The 20,678-nt window shown below is 46.5% G+C and overlaps 1 protein-coding gene across 1 annotated transcript in view; it reads left to right on the top strand.

Annotated features, from left to right (window-relative positions):
- Positions 1-20,678, top strand: part of ush2a (Usher syndrome 2A (autosomal recessive, mild)) — a 152,203-nt gene that overhangs the window by 69,472 nt on the left and 62,053 nt on the right. The window contains exons 46-54 of the mRNA XM_076050230.1: positions 718-865; positions 2,077-2,232; positions 6,453-6,600; positions 8,350-8,492; positions 15,232-15,824; positions 16,626-16,795; positions 16,884-17,050; positions 17,498-17,586; positions 20,284-20,618. Coding sequence (XP_075906345.1) covers positions 718-865; positions 2,077-2,232; positions 6,453-6,600; positions 8,350-8,492; positions 15,232-15,824; positions 16,626-16,795; positions 16,884-17,050; positions 17,498-17,586; positions 20,284-20,618 — 1,949 coding nt within the window. The remainder of the gene's footprint in view (positions 1-717; positions 866-2,076; positions 2,233-6,452; positions 6,601-8,349; positions 8,493-15,231; positions 15,825-16,625; positions 16,796-16,883; positions 17,051-17,497; positions 17,587-20,283; positions 20,619-20,678) is intronic.

Below are 20,678 nucleotides of genomic sequence, written 5' to 3'. Positions count from 1 at the left end.
TGTTAGAATTAATATCAGAAAGTGAAGCAAATCAGTGTAAAAGTTAAAGGAGCACTAGAGGGGAGCACATTCTCAGGGTTTGTGTGTCCACGTGTGGCTCTGTCACCACGCAGGCATCATAAAGGTGATCGATTCGCCCTGCTCGATAATGAGGGCTGGCGTTGCAACAGTGACATTTGGTAGGAAATGCCACTCCACTCTCAATGATGACAGTGACGACAGGCCATATTTTGGGGGGCATTTTTCCAATATGGATACCTTGTTTAGTCAAAAGCCTGGAAGAGAAGAGCTGACACAGCAGAACAGGGAGTGGGGGTGGGGGGGTCGGGCTGGGCAGCGCTGAGAACAGGATGGACAGGAAGGCGACAGCAGTGGCGGGGAGAGGGGAAGGAACACGTCGAGTCTGAAATGGTGAGGATGCAGTAAACGGCTGGAGGTGGATGGTGGAAGGAGGCGAGAGTGAGACAGCAGAGTTATGTTTAGCAGGCAGGATCAGAAATCTCTGGACAGATGTATAAATGGCATCAGTCTGACAATATAGCTGCATATGCAGCCTTTGAATGAATAAATGAGAGTGAAATTGTAGCAAAAGGCATAAAAATGTATAGTTTGAAAATGCATGTGAAAGAATGACATTATGTTACCTTTCCTGAGTACTCTAAGTGTATTTGTAACTGCAGCATATCAATCTTTGGGAAAAAAAAAAATAATAAATAGGTGGAGATGCGCACATTAGAGACGGCCCCAGAAGGCCCCGTGCTGCTGGAACTGGCTGATCTGAGCTCTCGATCACTGCGAGCCCGCTGGACAGCTCCGCCGAGGCCGAATGGGAACCTGAGCTACGCATTATACTACACAAGCAAAGGTACTGCACACGACTGAATGTCTTGTTTTCTGAACGCTTTGTCGCCGTGTCTTTTGCGAGCAAGTCGCCGAATGATTTTCCCCGAAAGCGAAGCAAAATTATCAGCAATGAACAACAGTGTGAGTGAGAATTTCATGTTTTCAGCGGGATAAGAATTGTGTTTTTCACATAGTTAAGACAACAGAGGTAGGAATAAAGAGCACAAACAGATAAGAACACATTGGGGGGAAAAAAAACAGCAAAAAACTACTCAGATTGAAAGTCAAACATGAAATGGGAAATTGAAAGAAGGCGCAATCAAACAAGCAACCAAGACCAAGACACACTGTGTTTCCACTGAGTTGATGGAGGGAGATGTTAAAGGAGTCCAGAGCAGAACAGTAGAGAAGAGTCACAGGAACAAAGGCAAGTTGTGGTAAACAAAAAATATATAGAGTGGAAAGATGAGAAGCAGCACATTTCCATAGCCGTATTAGAAAATGTTGCCGGTGAAAACAACAACAACCACCCATCGGATATGAAGAAGACGAGTGGAGCAGTGAATAAGAATAACAAAATAGAAGTGAAGTAGTGGACATGGAAAGAAGAGGATGCAGAAGAAAATTGAACAAGATGAGAACAGAAGCAGAACACACACACACACACACACACACGCGTGCGCACGCATGCACACACATTCACACACACACATGCACAGAAAGTCAGGGACTTTGATCTGTGCCGTGCAGAGGAACAGATGAAAATGAGTGGAGGGGAGGATGGAAGAGGTGTGGAAGGAAGAGAGAGGGAGATGGCGGCTTGCTCAAGTTACTCTCAAGCCATTGTCTCTTTGATACGCGCCGCCTTCATCCTCTGGCACAGGCGCGCACTCGTCTGTGTCCATCTAAATATATTGGATCTGCTTACATGCTGTATTTTTCTGATCTCTTTCCTTTGACTACCCTTGCATAACCTCCACGTGGACCAGAGATCTCCCTTCCTTTTTTTCCCCTTTTTTTTTGATCATTCTCACTTAATCTCAGTCAGTGTGTTTCCCCGCTGAACCCACGTTCCACTGTGTGCGCGTGTGCGTGTGTGCGTGTGTGTGTGTGTGTGTCTGCTGCAAAACACCTCGCTGATGACTGAGGTAAATGAACAAGATGTGAAACCTGTCCGTCCTCCACCTAACTTGATCAGATGAGAGCCTCCGTCGTGTGTTTGCTCTCCCCCAGACGGAGACTCTGTGCTGGACGGCGGCGGGGCCGCAGGGAGCTGGTTCTCTGTGACGGACCTGCAGCCGTACACCAACTACAGCTTCTGGACCAGAGGTTGCAATACGCAGGGCTGCGTGGAGAGCCTGCCTCTCGGTGTTACTACGCCCCCCGCAGGTACACACACGCACACGCAACTCCTTCTTTTCCTTTCTGCTGTCCTCGTCAGGGTTGGGCCGTCTTCGGCCAAGCCTGTCGCAGCATCTTCTTGTCTTACAACGTCTGACTTTGTGTCGTCCCTCACTGCTTCCTGTCCAAAAGTATTTTCTCTACGCACCTTACAACCCTAAAGGAATTTCTTGATTTGAGTTTTAAATCTGCAAACAGCGATAATGTTCATCTCTGAGCACATCTAGATCTGCTGACCTGCTGTCACCAAAGAAAAATGGGCCACTGCTCTAATTAAGAAAATAATTGAAGAAGAAAGGTTCTACAGTAAATGTATAGTGTAACGTGCGCCACAAATGCACTTTTAAAGGGCCCTACAATGGCCAGTTCCAGGTTTAATGAATTCATTTGGTCGACTTCCATCAATAAACCAGGTTTGTCTTTGTCAAAAGCCTCCTAGTTTGAGCTGTACAGGCCTCACAAAACAAAGCATTTCTCTCACTCAGCCTGAAGAGGCTGTCTGGCCTCTCTTCCCTCCTCCCCTACCTGTTCTATCCGTGGCTCCGCCTTGGGAAAGAACACTCCCTTGTGATTGGCCAGTCCCTCACAGCATCCATAAAAGGACTGGCTTTAGTGGCAGAGGTCCAGCAAAAAGAGATTTGCACAAACCATGAGTTTTTTGCCCATTTGCAGCCGGGAAATAAAAAATTTGAAACGCGGTGCTGCCCAAGATGGAACAGTTGACATGTTTCAACGTCGTTGCTATGCGCCAGCGAGCGGGGAAGATGGCAACCAGCCATCTAGAAGCCCACTAGCCCATCTCAAAATGTGCAAGTTGTCATTTTTTTGTACTTTGTGTTGGTTTGCATGGCAGTAACGCAAGAAAATGTTCTAAAGAGCCAAAATGTCAGGACCCATTGAAAGCATGTGAGGGCAAAAGATTTCCATAAAGTGGGAAAAATTGCTGATTTTTAGGAACGAACACACACAGCATCACAGCATTGAGAAGACAACCAAGGTAGACTTGAGGGAGCTTCACCGTTCTGGCTCCTTGTGCTGCGTCTTCTGCTGCAACTCCAGTTGCCCTCCGACTACTTTGTGATTCCGCACAGCCTCCCGGGCTAATGGGGAGTAATCTGTCACCGCTAGCTCTCTGCAGGAGGGGAGTGATCTCAAAGAAACACCGACACACAGATGAGCATTGTTTCTCCAAGGGTTCAGAGACTGAGGTCACGGTGTGGACACCGTTCCCAACTGGTTTGGTGGTCGTTGAGGTTGAGAACTAAACCACAAAGGGCTGTTATTCACATTTGTTCAAGCAAAAAGATGGATACACATCTCAGTAAATGACGGCTTGGAAGTTCAACTCCAAAATCAAAATTCTATCATCTGTTAAAACCAATTTTTCTGTGGGTTCTTTACCAAACTGATGTGTCACTTAAATCTAGAGGAGTCAGGAAACGTTTCAAATGGACAGTCTGATTTAGGACATTTGTTTGGATAGCTGAGCATCAACAGCGCTGCTGTCAAATGTAGAACATACCTTCAAAGCATTGAAATGTTTGATTGTAGACAGGAAGAAAAGTGCTTCAGTATTAAGTTTTTTCTTCTTCATTTAGAGTTTTTGTCTCGTGGACTTAGTTTGTAGGTTTTGTTTTTTAACAATAAAAAAAACAAAGAAAAATCCCGACAAGACAGCTGTTCAGCAGTACAGCTAATTCACTTCTAATTCACTTTGTGTGTGTTTTCACATATCCATAAACGAGACGACTGTGAATGCAAATAAATGTCACAAATTATCAAAGCGTGGCAGCCAGGCAAACACACAAAAACACACCCACTCACGCGGGCCCACACCTCCAGACAGGACTTTCGACGACTTAAACTCAAAACACAACAACTTGGAGTGTTGAATGGCCCATGTTCGCACACAAAAACAGCACACCTGTGTCTGAGTGAGCAAACAACAAAGACGGAGCCAGGAAAGTTCTACTGTTCAAGTTCAAAACAAAGGCATGAGATAGTATAAATTTTAAATAGCAGACGTTTCCTTTCCCTCTGTCTTTCTACCTCTGCGCCTCTGGCATCTCTTTAGACTTCTTTAAGGCAAACTGTCTTGATGCGTCCTTGTTCTGGGAGAGAACAGAGGGGAGGCGGTGGGGCGAGAGACGGAGGGGGCGCGGAGAGGGAGAGCGAGAGACGGAAGTGAACATAAAAGTGCATAGTTTAAAACCATTAGTGACACCTCTGATATTGTACCTGCTAACACCCCATGCAATCGACATATGCTCTCCGAGTGTGTGTGTGTGTGTGTGCGTGCGCGTGTGGGTGTGTGCGGCAGGAGCAGTGGAATAGGCTACAAAAGCCCCAGCATGTACATGAACGCATGCGCGCACACACACACACACACACAAACAGAAAAATAGATATTTCACTGATGGAAAAAAACAAATAAACTTAAAAAAATATGTGCAGTAATTGATCTTTTTTAATTGTTCTTTCACACTCAGGGCTTCTCTCATCTTCTCTCATGAAGAACAAGAAGTTAAATGTCGACAATAAAACAAATTCTGAGTGGAGAGGTCAAAGAAAGGTGCAATTAGGCACGTTGGCAGATACAGATGCACTCTTACACAGGCCTACACATGCAATGAAAACATGGTGTGTGTGTCTGTGTGCGTGTGTGTGTGTGTGTGTGTGTGTTTGCGGTATGGGGGCATTGGCTTTAAAATACATTTCTGTACATTAACTGGCCGAACGCTGCTGGATTGCCGCCTGTGTGTCGGTCGACACTCAAACGTCGGCGTTTTTCTTCCTCTTTGTTTCCGCGTGTTCGCGGTTGGGCCTCGCGCGCCTCCGCCGCCGTCGCCTTAAACGCCGAGACGCCTCCGGCAATCAGCGTCGCCGCAGAGGGAAGAGGGGGCCAGCGCGTTTGATTGAAGGGTCACTTTATACATCAGAGGGCCTACTCTTATTTCACACAGTCAACACTGCAATCACCTCCATCTTCCCCTCCTATTTTGTTGTCCTTAAGCCACTCGGCTCGCCGTTCCTCCGCATCGTCTCCGTCTCCGCCGCCATCGCCGCCGCCGCCGCCGTGCAGAATCAAGATGTTTTTAGTGATTTCACAAGCACCGCCACGACGCAGCCGCCGCCAGAAGAGCAGCGCCGCTCGCTGAGAGGGGCGGGGTCACACCAGTGTTTAGACGTGTGAGCTTGTGAGTTGGAGAGCGTCTGCAGTGGTTGTGTATCAGCAAGTCCGGCAGCTGCGCCCACTTTTACCTCCTTCACAAAGAGTCTTTTGTTTCTTTGTTTCTTTTTGCTCTTTGTTTTTATAACTTTACTCCCGTGTCTTCTGTTTCTTCAGTCGTCATTTCTGTTTTTTAATCCCTCGTCGCTCAAGGTCAGCTTGGGTTCTTCTCGTCTAATGCAGTTAATGAATGACGTTAATAATCTGAACAACTCCGGTGACTATTGTGAATCTTTTATTGCCGTTCAATTTGTCTCAATCCAATGTTAATGTCGGCCTCCGTTAGTGTTTTAGTACTCGAGGTTGGTATTTGTCTCGAGACCAGAGAGAACGGTCTCAGTCTCATCTCGGACTCGGATGCATTTTTCCTCGGTTTTGTCTCGGCCTCGGACTGGGCGGACTCTGAGTTTTTGATCAAGACCGGTCGAGACTCAGCCGACACTGCAGTGGCAGATGTTAAAAGAAAAGAAAGCTTTTGTTTAACCACCTTATCCCCAGAGCCGTGCACAACTTTGAGGTCTTTCACAACCACTGTGAGTGAGATGAGAGTATTTTTGGTGTCAAGCTCGCACATTCAAGGGTTTTACGCATTTTGTTCAGACTTGGCACGCCATCACTTTCAGTTTAAATATTCATAGTTCATTTATTTTTTAATTTTATGAAGCATATTTGTTGAGGGGTTTTTTTTGGAAAATTGCTCAAAATAGCTGGCTAAGCAGGAATCTTTTAAGAAAATAATTGAAAGACAACTTGCTAAAAAGAGATGTTGCTGTTCCAATAATGTAAAAACAAACTTGAACACAAAAAATATACAGGTCATTTGTTCTGTTTTGTTGTGATTTTTCTTTGTTATGCACAGTCTTGGTCTGGTCTCGCTCTTGATACTCTCTGGTCTTGATGATATCTTGGTCTTGACTACAACTCTGTCCTCTGTCTTTCCCTCCGTCCCCTGCTTCCGATCCTCTTTTTTCCTCCGCAGCCCCGGACGGGTTGCCGCCTCCTTGGTTGTCCCGCGCCACGGCGAAGACCCTGAACGTGTCCTGGTCCGCCCCGGCCCGCTCCAATGCACCAGGCCCGCTCCGCTACAGCCTGCAAATGAGGACGTCCGCTCAGAGGTCCGCGATAAGGTCAGAGGAAGCCAACGACTGACGATAACACAATAACACAACTCGGACAAAGTGGCGGACAAGTTTGCACGGGACAGCGGCCGTGTTATGATGAAGAGCGGCTAAAGTAACGAACGCCACTCGGACGTCTCCGAGATGCATATGCAGCGAGTGCAGCTTTAAAATGTGCACAACCATATGCATACACATGTACATATAAAGGAGAACATCATACAGTAACGCAGGATCTGTCGCATCGGTGTGACAGACCATCAGGAAACCAGTGAGGAAATGAGCTGAAGAGCCCGGGTGAGAGTCAGAAAGACCAACACAAAAAAAAAAATCAAAAATTCAGACAGCACAGCGAGCGGAATGACGGTGGGTGTGAGAATGTGGTGGAATAGAAAAAAAAAAAAAAAAAAAAGCAGAGCGAGTGTGTGCATCTGATATGTATTCATTACATGCTTCCTGACAACAAATTGCAATTTAATCCAAGAAGAGGAGGCTCTCATTCTGTGGTAATAAATAAATGACTAGCTACATGTATTATATATCAGACAGCCATGCCCTCCTCCTCCTCCGCTATGGAAATCTCATTGTTCCCTGATTTATTCATTCATTCATCCCTTCTATCCATCCGATGCTAAATGGTCAACGGTCCCTCATTTATGACAATATTCTTTTACTTTGTCCCACATTCCTTTGTATGATCATGTGATTTGGGATCAGGTGTGACACGGGGACCTGATGAAAAGCTATGAAAATGTTGTACGTGGTGCAACTGTGGCCCCCTCGTGTTGTCATGGTGTGACACTTGTCTTATGACACGTTCACAAGGTGACGTCTTCCAGGTTTTCAGTATCATGACGAGGATGTTGCACATGTTGTGTGTATGGTGAGATTGTGTGAGTAGAAACAGAAAAAACAGAAAAAGCAAAATGTGCCATTTGACTCCAACAATTTTGTCTTTGTGTAATACACAGTGAAGTCTGGTTGGCAGGTGCTATTGTGGCTGTAAAAACAAACCACACAACTGAGCAGCCCAGCACGGCTGCTGGAAACACCCTGTGGAGCTGTCCAGTGCTGAACCTGGCCAGTTCCACATTAGCTGCGTTTCCATTACCCCTAGAATTGCACAAGACCAAAGTATCGCAATAGAAAAGTGGTTTTTGGAAACAACTAAACTTCCTCTCAAATATCGCCAGAAGGTTTTGACGCTCTCATGAGGTGGTTTTTCTGATGTATCGATATAGAGTTAAATCGCAAAAAGTGTCACAGGAAAACTTTTTTCACATTTACACGTCACCGGATGACCAGTTCATCTCAAGTGAAAATGACGCGTTATGTTTGGATGGAGGAGGAGACGTAATATTTTTTTTTACAAGTAATCAAAGACAGAAATATAACAACCATTCTTGACAGCAAACAACATTGAAATGCAGATTTATACAAGAAATTTTGTGTCGCTTTTGTCACTTTTATTTTGTGAAAAACTGTAAAGGAAACGCAGCCAGTGACTGGAGAAGAAGCAAGTGGGGAAGTTTCTTAAGGAGGCAGATTAATTGTTGACGTTGCAGTTTGTCTTATGCTGCCTAAAATCAAATGTAGGATAGCAAAATCATCAAGGTTTGGGACAGTTTGCCCTCCATCGCAACGTTCTCACATCAAATGTTTTTTTCTAGACTTGTGTTAACATTTTCCAAAGCTAATGAGGGCCAGGTCCGGTGCTTAGCCCTTAATCTTCTCATGTTTATGTCAATCAACTTCCAGGCTCATGGAAAATGCAAGCGACACCTTTTCCTATCACGTAGAGGGCCTGTCAGCGTTCGCGCCGTATGCATTCAGAGTGCTGGTGTCGCACATGCACGGACAGACAGCCAGCTCCTGGGCAACCCTGCTAACCGCAGAGGACAGTAAGTACACATGTTACCACACACACCTGCACAGTGACAGGGATTGCACATCCTGCTTCATGTATAGCTCATTAATCTGATGAACTTTTGCCGATTTTAAAGTAAAGGAAGATTTTATTTGTGCGGAATCGTCGTTGGTTTTAGCTCCACACGACGGTGTGACGCTTTCATCATGACAAGGTGCTCAGATTTTTGGGTGGAGCTGTTGGAGGAGCTTCCAGACAGGAAGGAGGAGGCAGAGATGCCCACATCAGATGAAATGCTGTGACAGAGTGAGATTTGCATACAGGAAGGTGTGTGTCTGCGAGTGACCTAGCCAGTGTCATTGTGGGCTAATTGCCGTAATAGAATCATATTAGCCACTGGAACAGCCTCCTCAGTGCAAAGTTATAAATTAATTAGCACTGCGCTATTATCACATACATTATCATTAAGCAGCTGAGATTTGCATACATTGGATCCATGCACATGTACACACTCTGAAATGTCTATGGGGTGTGAGTCCAACAGCACACTGTCATGCACGCATGAGACACACGAGTGCAGACTTTTAGGGTGTATTAAATCATGGCCCTGTGATTTTCTCATTGCTATTCAGAATTTATTTTTTTTATTCCACACAGCAAACTGTCTCCGTCTTTCTCTTCCTTTTGTGAGGGTAACGAGTTGTGAGACTCTATCAGTGTGTGTGTGTGTGTGTGTGTGTGTGTGTGTGTGTGTGTGTGTGTGTGTGTGTGTGTGTGTGTGTGTGTGGACTGCCATAGACGTGTCCATTTGATCATACTGTGGCCCTTCATTCATACCAACACTGATTCTTCCCTCAGTTCACCTCTCTACCTCTCTCACTTTCTCTCTCTCTCTCTTTCTATCTCTCTCTCTCTCTCTCACACACACACACACACACACACTCACACAGAGATGGACGCTGTAAAAACTAAAGCAGCTTCTCTCGTGATTCTCCGATTTTTTCAATTTTCAACTGAAAATTAACCAAAGTGAACCAATTCTTTGTCTATGTTTGGATTCTTTGTGGCCCCAGCTACACAGAGCTAAGATGGAGTCTGTAGTCTGTCTATCTACAAACTCGGCCAATTGAGTTGATTTTGATTCTGACATTTTTTTTCAAAATTTGCTTGCACAGCTTGTACATTGGTGCATTAGTGCACAGTACAACTTTTAACCTCTTTTAATAGTAACAGTAGTCTGGATGAAGTGGTTGAATGAGCAGTCCCTGGAGCACGTGAGGGAACCAGGATGGATTCCTCTGACACTGATTTGCTCCATGTCACCATGAAGCCACCCTTTCATCCTCTTGGCTTTGAACGCATAGTGCAACCCTCCCACCCCCAACCCTCCTAACCCCCAACCCCCTTCCCCTAATCTCCTCTCCCACAGCTTTGAGAAAATTACACCCCCTCGCAAATTTGTCACTGTGACTTCATGTAGATAGAGGCTTCCTGAGGTCACGTTCACTCAACCTAAACCTTAGCATGCATGTATACAAGTGCACATGTTAATATAATGATAAGAAGAAGAACAAGAAGAAGAAGAAGACAATGCACATTGTCAAGAGTCACATCTGCTCGGACTGTCGCTGTCAGAACAGGTGATAGTGAATTCCTTTCATTTTTAAATTTCTTCTGAACAGGCAGAGATGAGCCGCCTGGCTTGTAGCTGCGGAGTGGAGAGATTCTCACCGCGTGCACTCCCACTGCACTGTAAAACACTGCGTGGATTTAAGTGTCCACATTCCATGCTTGTGCATTAGAAGCCCTCTGTTTGTTTTATTTCCCACTCTGTTCTATGCTTTGTCACACATTTTCCTTTGCTACCTTTTCCCCTTAACGCTGCCTCTCTTTTGATCCTTCTGTCTTTGAGGTTCCGAAAGGTTCTCAGCTCCTCTGGCTGACAGGCGAGTCCTTAAGTATTTACAAGGCAGAAAAGTGGAGGGATAGTCAGGGAGGTGTGGTGGTGGTGGGGGGGGCGGGGGGAAATGGAGAGAGGATGAGCAAAAAGGGAAAAGGTAAAATGAGAAATTGGGGAGAAAAGGAGAGGAAAAAGGGCTAATGACAGAATACGGAAAGGGAGAGCGGCTGCGCTTCCTCCTTTCCTTTTTTTATCATTCCATTAAAGTTTTATATCCATCTTTTTAATGTAATTTGGTCCCTATGAATTCCTGCAGCCGCGGAACAGACAGACGGCCCCTGTGAACATAAACTCTAGCCATGTTTGACAGCTCCCTTTCCTCTGTCTTAACCCATGTTCACACTGGCTAAGTGATCTAAGAGCGCGCGCGAGTGTGCGTAGATGTGCTATAGAGTGTTACAGAGTGCACGAATAAAGCCCAGTTTTGACAAAATGTTCGTAGCCAAGCGGCGTAGAGACCTGCGTTTGCGTGTGCACGTGCGTGTGCACGTGCATGTGCGTGTGCACGGGTCTTCATTACCCAGAAAACCATAGAAAACGAAAGACAGGACATGAATGCAAAGGGCTGCTTTATCACCATGGTCTTGCTACGGTGGCGGAGAGAAAATTGTGACAGAAGTTGGAGCGGAACACAAAGAATTCATGTTATATAATGAATGACTGACTACATTAATAAAAAGAAATATACATACTGCACCCTTGTTCTGTCCGTTCAGCTCAGACATCCTCAGGAAGTAAATGGGGGGATGGGGGGGGGGGATGATTAGAATCAACTTTGTTGGAAAAAAAAAAAAAAAAAACTTGTTTTAACTCTCATCTGCACAACATGGGTCCCGTATTGTATTTTTTGCAGTACATTGTTTAATATTCAAAAAAACTATTCTGCAACTTCTTTGTTTTCCTTCCGTCCTCAATGGAAACTTCCGCAAAGGTCACATGCAGGAAAATCACAGCAGACACCCAGAAAGGATGTTGGGAGTGATTGACATTGCGGGTCGGAGTTACTTAAAGGCTAATATTCATCTCATGTAGCCGTAATGTTATGGATAGAAATCAAGCTGGTGACCTTGGTCATGTATCATCCTCTTTTTCACTGCCACTTTAGTGTCCCTTTGAGCCGCGGTGGCATTAAATAATCCGCTGGTGGCTGGAAGAAAAAAAAAAAAAAAGTAAAGATATGAAAACGCAATGTAAATTTTCGCCGTATTACTTGTCACGTTCTTTGACGCCGTATCATAAGCATCTTGATTACAGTAAAGCTCAGCGTTTGTCCTCATTATGACTCCTGGGACCCTCGACTCACCTTCAAAAGCCCAGTCGGCACCAAAAGCACGCACACACTCACACACATACACACACACACACAAATCCTGTGCACGGCTAAAAATAATACCCTTCCTCTTCTCTTCACATGGATACACACTGATGTACACACTCCAGTCTACACGGGCCCCTCACCTACACACAGACACGCTTCAATATGCGCAAGAAGCCACAAAGCATTACACCCACAAGTACACAACGCACACAACCCCACCCTCCCCCCTCCCTCACCCTCTCATAGCCCTTGTCAGTTGATTGTGTTATTACTATGCTAACCAAATCCTTATAAATGTGATTTAAGGCTTGGCGGCCCAGCACTCCTGCTTTAGCCTCCTGCTACTGTGTTTTACTGGAGAGAGGAGGAATGAGGGCGGGAGGCGTGGAGCGGCGGACGGGGGGCCGGGGGGGGGTGGTGGAGACGGGAGGGGAGAGCAGAATTGGGAATGAAAGATCTGAGTGACGGGGGAGGGCGGGGGGTGGGCAAGAAAGAGAGGGTAAAAAAAAACTGGGAGGGAAGGAGGGAAGGAGGACAAGGCACTGGACAGAAACCGGAGAAGAGAGGAGTTGCGGCCGTGCGTTGCCCCCTAACACTCATTCCGCGCCTTATCCAGAGGGCAGCAAGGCATCAGTTTGAAAAAAAAAAAAAAAAAAAAAGAAAAACTAGAGGGAGAAAACCCACCGCCTGCATCCTAAATGAAAATTTCAATTGAAAAACTTAACAGCCCTTCAAATTGCAGAATTTTACACGCGCCAGTAAATCCCGAATAACAGTCAACACTTAGAAGAGTCGAGGGGGGGGGCGGCCAGGGGGGGTTGATGGCGAGGAAGTGGACGAGAGTGGAATGCGGCCGGATGGGTGGCGGCCATTTTGGAGTTGTTGGAGCAGGAGCATCAAGGTGGTGACGCATTAGTGGTCAGATTTGTTTAAAAAGCTTCAAGGTCCAGTGTGTAATATTTGGCTGGTTTATGATTTTTTTTTTTTTTTTTTTTTTTTAATTGATAAAGGCTTAACATAGCCTTTTTAAGCTTAACATAGCCTTAACAAAGCTATTTTATTAATGTCTTAAGGTCTTGAACAATTTATTTTGCCTTGTGGGTAGATGAGTTCACTTAAAAACAATATGATCAAACAGCGAGTGACAGAAGGCTCGAGAGCGCGGCCGAGCAGAGGGGGCAGGATGACGAATCAAACAAAGCAGCGAGAAGACAAGGCAGTCGTCTTCACAGGGGAAGCGCACGCTGCCGTGCACGTGCGGCCGCGCACGCCTGGCACGGCGAGAGACGGGCTCCTTAGTTATTCCCGGAGTTCGGCGGACCTTTTGCTGGTAATTGAATCAGCGTGAGTGCTGAGTAGAGCTAGCATAAAAACCTGTTAACCCAAAAGGTCAACTCGCTGCATTGTTTATTTAGCAGGGAGACCCGCGGCAGACGGAGGGAGCGAGCGGCTGCAGGAAGAGGGAGAGCGGTGGCGGGGAAAAGATAGAAGCGAGGCGAGGGGTCAACGAGAGGAAGGGGGAAGATGAAAGAGGCGTGGACGGGAGTGTTGAGAGGTTGTTGGCAACATTTGGGATCCATAAAATCAGCCAAGCTGAACGTCACCATTTGTTTGTATGACAATCGGCCTGCGCGTGTGTGCGCGCGTGCATGCTGTGTGTGTGTGTTCATTCATGTGTTTTGCCCACAGCTATGAAATAAGTGAGACGATGTGTAATTATTATATATTTGAATGTGTATCCTTTATAGTGATTATGCTATCTTATTGGTAAATATAAAAACATTAAGATCAATAAAGCATTGGCCATTTTCCTTTTTTGTTAGACATTAAAATATGGACAGCTGCATTTAAAGTGGTAGTGTGCCTACATTTTAAATTTTACACACGAGAGCCAAGTATCCTAATGTTATAAAAGTGTATTAACAGAACAAAAAAAAACATAAACACACAAGTTTGTGCAACTAGTGTGGCACCGTCCAGGCGTTCAGAAGACACTGCACTCCAGTTTGTCTTGACATGCCAACATTAACGCCAGATTAAACATTCACTGTAGCCGCATTCACAAGAGCCACATTCATGTATGGCCAACTAACTGACTTACTAACTTTACATCTATTAAACTTCAGAATCGTGAAGTGGATTAGAGCCTCCTTCCTATCTTTTCAAATTTTTTGAAATAACCCTCATAATAGAAGAAGTCAGGTTTTATGGTTCAGAAAGGCTGTGCACTTAGGCTTTAGCTAGCTAATACATCACAAAATGTGCTAGTATTAGCAAATTAAGTCTGCAAAAATTGAACAAGGATAAACTAAAAATGTACTTGGGGATATTTAATGTTTAAGAACAACTGCGACAGACTTGGTGTTAGTTGTGCCGTCGTTCAATTTTAAAGCATTTAGCATGCAAAATACACACACATTCCTTGACAATAGGCCACATGCTAGCTCTTTTTTCCAACACACATTCGCTCAACCGCTTGTCTTAATATCGCCATTCGTTGACTCTCTCGATTTCATTTGCGCGCGCGCGGACACACACATGCACACACCGCCATCTGGGAAAGCCGTTAGCGGTTAGCGGTAGCACTTAGCGACGCAGCACGCTCCCTCAGTCCGCTCAGTCACCTTGATCTGCTTGCCCTTCACACAAAACCATTACTGCTATACTGCATCACTGTGGGTGTGGGCTTTTGAATGTGTGTGTGTGTGTGTGTGTGTGTGTGTGTGTGTGTGTGTGTGTGTGTGTGTGTGTGTGTGTGTGTCTGTGCGAGTGTGAGTGTGTGTGCATCACAAGGAGAGTGTGTGTCTGTGTACATGGACATGCATCTGTGTATGTCCATTATAGGACAGTACGGTGGGATGTAAATGTCTGGGGATGGCGGAGGGGGAGGAGGCATTACCTTCAAATGAGCTACTGTGGAGTGAAATATCCCTCTGACTAGTCCCGTACAGGTTCTTATCTGCCTATGCATGTGTAAGTTGCGAGCGTGCGATGAAGGGATTCTCGTCTTATGTGCATTTCTAACTACCCGCCTTCGTTCCGTACGTGCCATTCCACCTTCTGGAATAGTGAAGGTACTCTGAGTCCTTCATGAATGTGCCGCAAACCTAAAGACGGAGATCTTATGGGCCTCTGCCTTCAGATTTCCTTCTTCTGTCTTTCCTGCCTTGTCCTCATCGCCTTTGTCTTTCTCTGTGCGTCACTTTCTAAACTCCTGCTTTCCACTAAAAGACACGCAGGCTCACTTTCAGTTGCTGCAGAAATCCATAAATATAATCCCGGTTTGCTCTGGGGGTGAATATGAAAGAGTTTCCGTGTTAATCCTTGAAATAGAAATGGGGAACACGACTTTGTCCCTTTGATGCCATTCTTGATGTTGCATGTCATTTTTTTTAAAGAATAAATCCTGCTCATCCATTTCTCTTTCTTTGCAAGCCCACAAAATGTCCTTCTTTCCATTTTAATATGAAGCTGTTCATTCCTCTTTACTTCCAGCTCCTGGACCGCTGGATACGCCCGTCGTGTCGCGGCTCCGTCCTCGCACTGCGACAGTGACCTGGGCTCCTCCTTCACCCCCAAATGGCTTCATTACAAATTACACTGTCTGTCTTTGCCCAAGCTCGGTATGCAGCAGCAGTGCGGCCCTGAATTCCAGCGTAATTCCGAACTCAACTTTGTGGTCTGACGACGTAGGGAAAGATGTCGGCTCAAGCCAAACCTCAGTGTCTGCCAACAACTCAGACGGGGAAGACGCCTCCAGCTCAGTCCAAGACTCCGGACCAAGCCGTGTTTTTAGCTCAAAATCCAGTGTCACCAAAGATTGGCGGTCCAAGTCTCCTGTTGAAGGGGGAAGAACCGGGAGCAACAGCTCCGTCCTGACCGAACCAAACTCCGCTAGCGTAGATCCAACTCCAACCTCGCCGTCTGCCAGTTCTCAGGCCTTTTTGGTGACGGAACACAGTCTTACGTCTGGCTGTTTCAGTTCAGCCTCGGGTTCAAGTTCCTACCTCCAATCGGTCACTGTTTCAGGGAACAGCGCAAGCTACACCTTCCTCGACCTCCGACCCTACCAGACCTACAGCAGCCAGGTAAGAACAGGCCATTGTCATTGTTGTTGTAGTTGTCATAATGTAGCGTCTGAACATGTGCTGGAGTGTCTCTTCCGTTCCCAAGGTAAGATAAGAGACGGAGGCCTGCGAGAGGACGTAGGCCTCTCAAGGATCTAACGCCTCTTTCTGTAGGAGAAACAGACACGAGACGCTTACTAGGCCAAAACACAGCAAGTCACAAGGCCTGTCAAAGAACACTGTGAAACACAATAAGATATACTTATATGGACTTGCACTGTAGCCGTTGTTGAATTGCAAATTCACAGAGGAAAACCGGAAAACATGAGAAACAACACGAGCAATAATTTTCCACTGCATCAAACGCTTGCATGAGCCCAGGGGTGGGCAAAGTCTTTGACTGGTGGGGCCACAATGGGCTCTAGAATTTGACAGAGGGAGCCGGAGCAGGAGCAGATGGTGTTTTGGTGACCCACCTCAAAGGAGAAAAAAATATATTATGGGCTATGCAGAAAACATGCGCTTTAATATCTATTGAACATTTATTTTGAAAAAATTCAAAAGTGTTACAAAAAATGTCTTTGAACCCCCACAGTGTTGAGCTCTTTATTGAAATGACTCTCAAAACACTGGAGAAAAAAAAGATAAAGTATACAGTAGGTATTTTATGACTTACGTACTATTAATATAATTTCTTGAAGTTCGGAGGGCCAAATTAAAAAGTTTAACGGGCCGCATATGGGCCCCGGGCCATAGTTTGCCCAGGACTGCAATAGCCTGCTCTCATGAACCGTGATGAGCAAGTCGTCCCCCGCTGTCCAGGTGAAGGCGTGCACCAGTGTGGGTTGCTCGCTGTCGGAGATGTGCCAGAGCTTCCAGACGCTCCCAGCCCCACCTGAAGGCGTACCTGCACCTCACCTCTACTCTGACACCCCCACATCTGTGCTCCTGTCCTGGGGAGCGCCGGAGTGGAGCAACGGACCGCTGGAGCGGTGAGAGACGGCGACTCGCACACGCCCACCAATCCCAGCCCGACTCTCCAGCTGAAGGTGACTTCCCTTGTGTCCTGCTCTGCCGCAGCTGGCTGATTGAGCGCAAGGTTGCCGGGACCACACAAGTCTCCACCGTGGGCTACCTTCCCGCGGACCCTCCGCCTCTTTCCTACCTGGACTCGTCTTCAGCACTCAGTCCGTGGACCAGCTACCAGTATAGACTCGTACTCCACAACCAGGCTGGAAACAGCACAGGTGAGAACACGGATCCAACTCAGATTTGTGTTTGTAAGGTCCCACGTTGAGAAGCCATAGATCTTATAGATATTATGCTGATCGTTTGTTCGTGTTTTTCCCGAGTGGACTTATAGAGCGCTTATCAAAACACAGATAAGAACAACAAGAACATAATGCATTGAAAAAGAAAAAGCATTAAAAACACAGGTGTGAGGCCTGAACTCGGGGGGTATCTGCCTATGCATGTGTAAGTTGCGAGCGTGCGATGAAGGGATTCTCGTCTTATGTGCATTTCTAACTACCCGCCTTCGTTCCGTACGTGCCATTCCACCTTCTGGAATAGTGAAGGTACTCTGAGTCCTTCATGAATGTGTGAGAACATGTTCCTTTTAGATAAGTTTCAGTTGAATTCAGCATTCAAGAGGCCACGGTTGTCGCTAACACCACTTTAATCTGATTTTGTAGGTCCCTGGGTCAACATCACCACCAGACCCTCTCGGCCAGCAGGTCTAAGCCCACCACAAGTGAAGGTCCTGGGGCCAGAGTCGCTTCAGGTAGGGGCCGGTTTGTTGATAGCCAGATCACATAGACATGTTGGATCTTTCATGACAACACAGGAGCATTTGAATGACTAAAGAAGCACGTGAATAAAAATCAGTGTTTCGTGTCTTTTACATATAACTGCCACGAGTGTGATTCTACAACAAAGTTTTTACAATCCAAAAAGTTTATGCAAGCTGAAAATATTCTGGCTCTCTTTCTCTCGCTCTCGCTCGCTCTCTCTCTCACTCACACACACACACACACACACACACACACACACACACACACACGCACAAAGCAACAATACGAGAATACGATTCATGGAGAATCCGCTCAGTCATTCACAGTGGGAAAGACAAAGCAATGTCACCCTGATTCCGCTTGTCTATCAGTCTTGGGATTTAATGAGAGAGAAAAACATTGAGCTCAAGGTCCCCTTCAGGAAGGGGAGGGACTGTGACCCCGTCTGACGCCGCTTCCTTCCTGTCGGCCATTTTAAAGGAGGGGCCATGCTCAAGTTCCGCGACGGACTAATCCAACATCAAGCTCTATCTATGGAAAACCGCGGCAACAATGCATGTGCGCGCACACGCACACACACTCACTCACACACACACACACACACACACACACGCGCGCGCATATGCATGCACTCACAGAACGGCACTAATGCTAACTGCAGAAAAATGCTAATGCCTGTCATCATTTCAGAACCGCCCCTGTCATCTCTTCAGCAGCACAGCTTTAGGGGTCGCAGGTCAGCGGAGGGAAGTGTGCCTTCCTGGTTGTCGCTAATTGGACAGACAGGCCGGCCGTTTCCTGGTTGCAGATTGACCTTGACAACACTGGCAGGATTTGGAGCCGCTGCCTTCTTTCTCGGAGTCACTTTCTTCTGAGCCCTTTTGTTAACTTCAGCGCTGCCATTGTTGGCAGAAGATGCCTGATGATCAGCTGCTGTTATATCTTTAAAAAAAAATTAAGTTAAACATTGCTTTGATAATCGTAATGAATGAATGATCAGCTGTTTGGTGAGGCTTTAACCCATTATTTGTCCTATTTCTAATTCAAATGATTTTAGGGCTTTTGTGAGCTTTTGTAAGCAAAAGACTGAAACAGTTTTCAGTATCATTATAAATATTACATGAAAGAACATGTCGCCATACTTTCCAGATAAAGCAGCCACTGCAGAGAGTGTGAAGGTATCCATTTTCTTACAAGTGGAAATGGCCAAACTCGTCAGAACACAAAGTTACTTTACGCTGTCAGAATCGTTCCCCGCACATGGTAGAATCTTTGACTGGCGTCGCCTTTTCAGCCTATAATTTTTCATGTGAATAATAGGAATTATACATCAACATGTACATCACACAAATGACCAAGCTGAGCCCCATCTCTGTGTCAGCACAGGGTCCCCTCAGTCTTCACCATCTCCAGATTACATCAGGCTGTTCAATCTGTAAATGACTTCCAACACAAAGCACACCCAACACGCACTTTGGAAAATGAGCTGCCTAACTCGACTTGACCCCGCGCGTACACTGGTGTGTGTGTGTGTGTGTGTGTGTGTGTGTGTGTGTGTGTGTTTCTGTGTGTTTCTGTGTGTGTGTGTGTGTGTGTGTGTGTGTGTGTGTGTCTGATACAGAGATGGAGTGGACCGGAGTGTGAGCTCGTCCTAGATCACCTCACAGTGTCACTTGTTAAATGGATATCAAGGTGGCATTAGAGACAATTATTCTTGATGTTCATTCATAATACTCTCATCAACACCGGCCACTTAATCACAGTCAACTGATCACAGCCTCCACACAACACTATGATTTAGTGCCGCACACCGGGAAACATACACACACACGCATCTTCATTAATATTAGCCAATAATCTCATTAGGGGAAAACTTTGTGTCGTTATACACAAAATGTAATCATATATACTGTACATTTTGAAGTGTGTGCATCTGCACCTTCTTCAGTGTGCGTGTCACCACCACCTTCATCTTCACTATGAAATGCTGACGGTCCGGACCGTTTCCAAATCAGATGCAGGGCCCTTTGTTTTTTTGGTTTTATTACAAGCAGCAATACCATTACCAGCTGTTTTCATTATTTTAGCCCGCTGTTTGTGCATGCGCCCAAAGTGGGTTTGCGTGCGCCCTGTTTTAAATGTGATGAAAGGAGTCTTCCGCTCCAGTCAAAGTCACGTTACCTTTCCCACACAAGGCGTACACACACACACACACACACACACACACACACACACACACGCGCGCGCGCGCACGCACACTCGCGTGCACGTGCGTGCATGCACACTCACGCATTGGAGTGCTGCGCAGTTTCACACTCACTTCGCTGCCAGCGTACCAGCACAGGTACAGCACTCTACTGACCACTCTTGATACCTATGAAAGAGCGCACGCAGCATGCACTGGCCAGCCACACACACACACACACACACACACACATGCACGCACGCACACACGCACGCGCACTGCACCATGACTTCCTGTAGTTCATCCATCTAAAAGCTTTCCGCTGTCCTCAGCATGCCAAGAACGTCAAGAATGTCCAGCCAGCCAATGAAGTGACTTTCCTGGGATACTGACAGGGCAGTTAGGAGAGACCGTGTGGACAGGATGAAGATTTCCATCAATGCTGCGTTTCCAATGAACCCAACCAGGAGTTAAAAGTACCGACGTGCTTCTGTCGTTTCAGGTCACGTGGCTCCCCCCCACTAATCCCAACGGGGAAATTCACGGCTACGAGATCCGCCTCCCGGAGCCGCGGCTCCTCCGTGACGGCGCCGCTGCCTCCGACCTCAACGTGACGGTGACTGACCTCGTCCCGTACACTAACTACAGCGTCACCGTGCTGGCCTGTTCAAAGGGCGGCGGGCACTTGGGCGGTTGCACGGAAAGCCCGCCCACTCGGGCGGCGACGTTAGCCACGAGCCCCGAGGGCCTTGAGCCGCTGTCAGTGGTGGCGGTCAGCGAGTCTTTCCTGGCCGTGTCCTGGCAGCCACCGAAGAAGCCCAACGGACCCAACATCAGGTCAGCGGGGTCGTGACGCAGCTTGGTTTCATAATGTCTCAGCTCAGGGGACATTCTGTT

Source organism: Nelusetta ayraudi, unplaced genomic scaffold (genome assembly GCF_046127955.1).
Source record: "Nelusetta ayraudi isolate G7.1 ecotype Tasmania unplaced genomic scaffold, CSIRO-AGI_Nayr_v1 ptg000005l, whole genome shotgun sequence".
In the NCBI taxonomy this organism is placed as follows: domain Eukaryota; kingdom Metazoa; phylum Chordata; class Actinopteri; order Tetraodontiformes; family Monacanthidae; genus Nelusetta; species Nelusetta ayraudi.
This window is presented reverse-complemented; position numbering and strand designations above follow the sequence as displayed.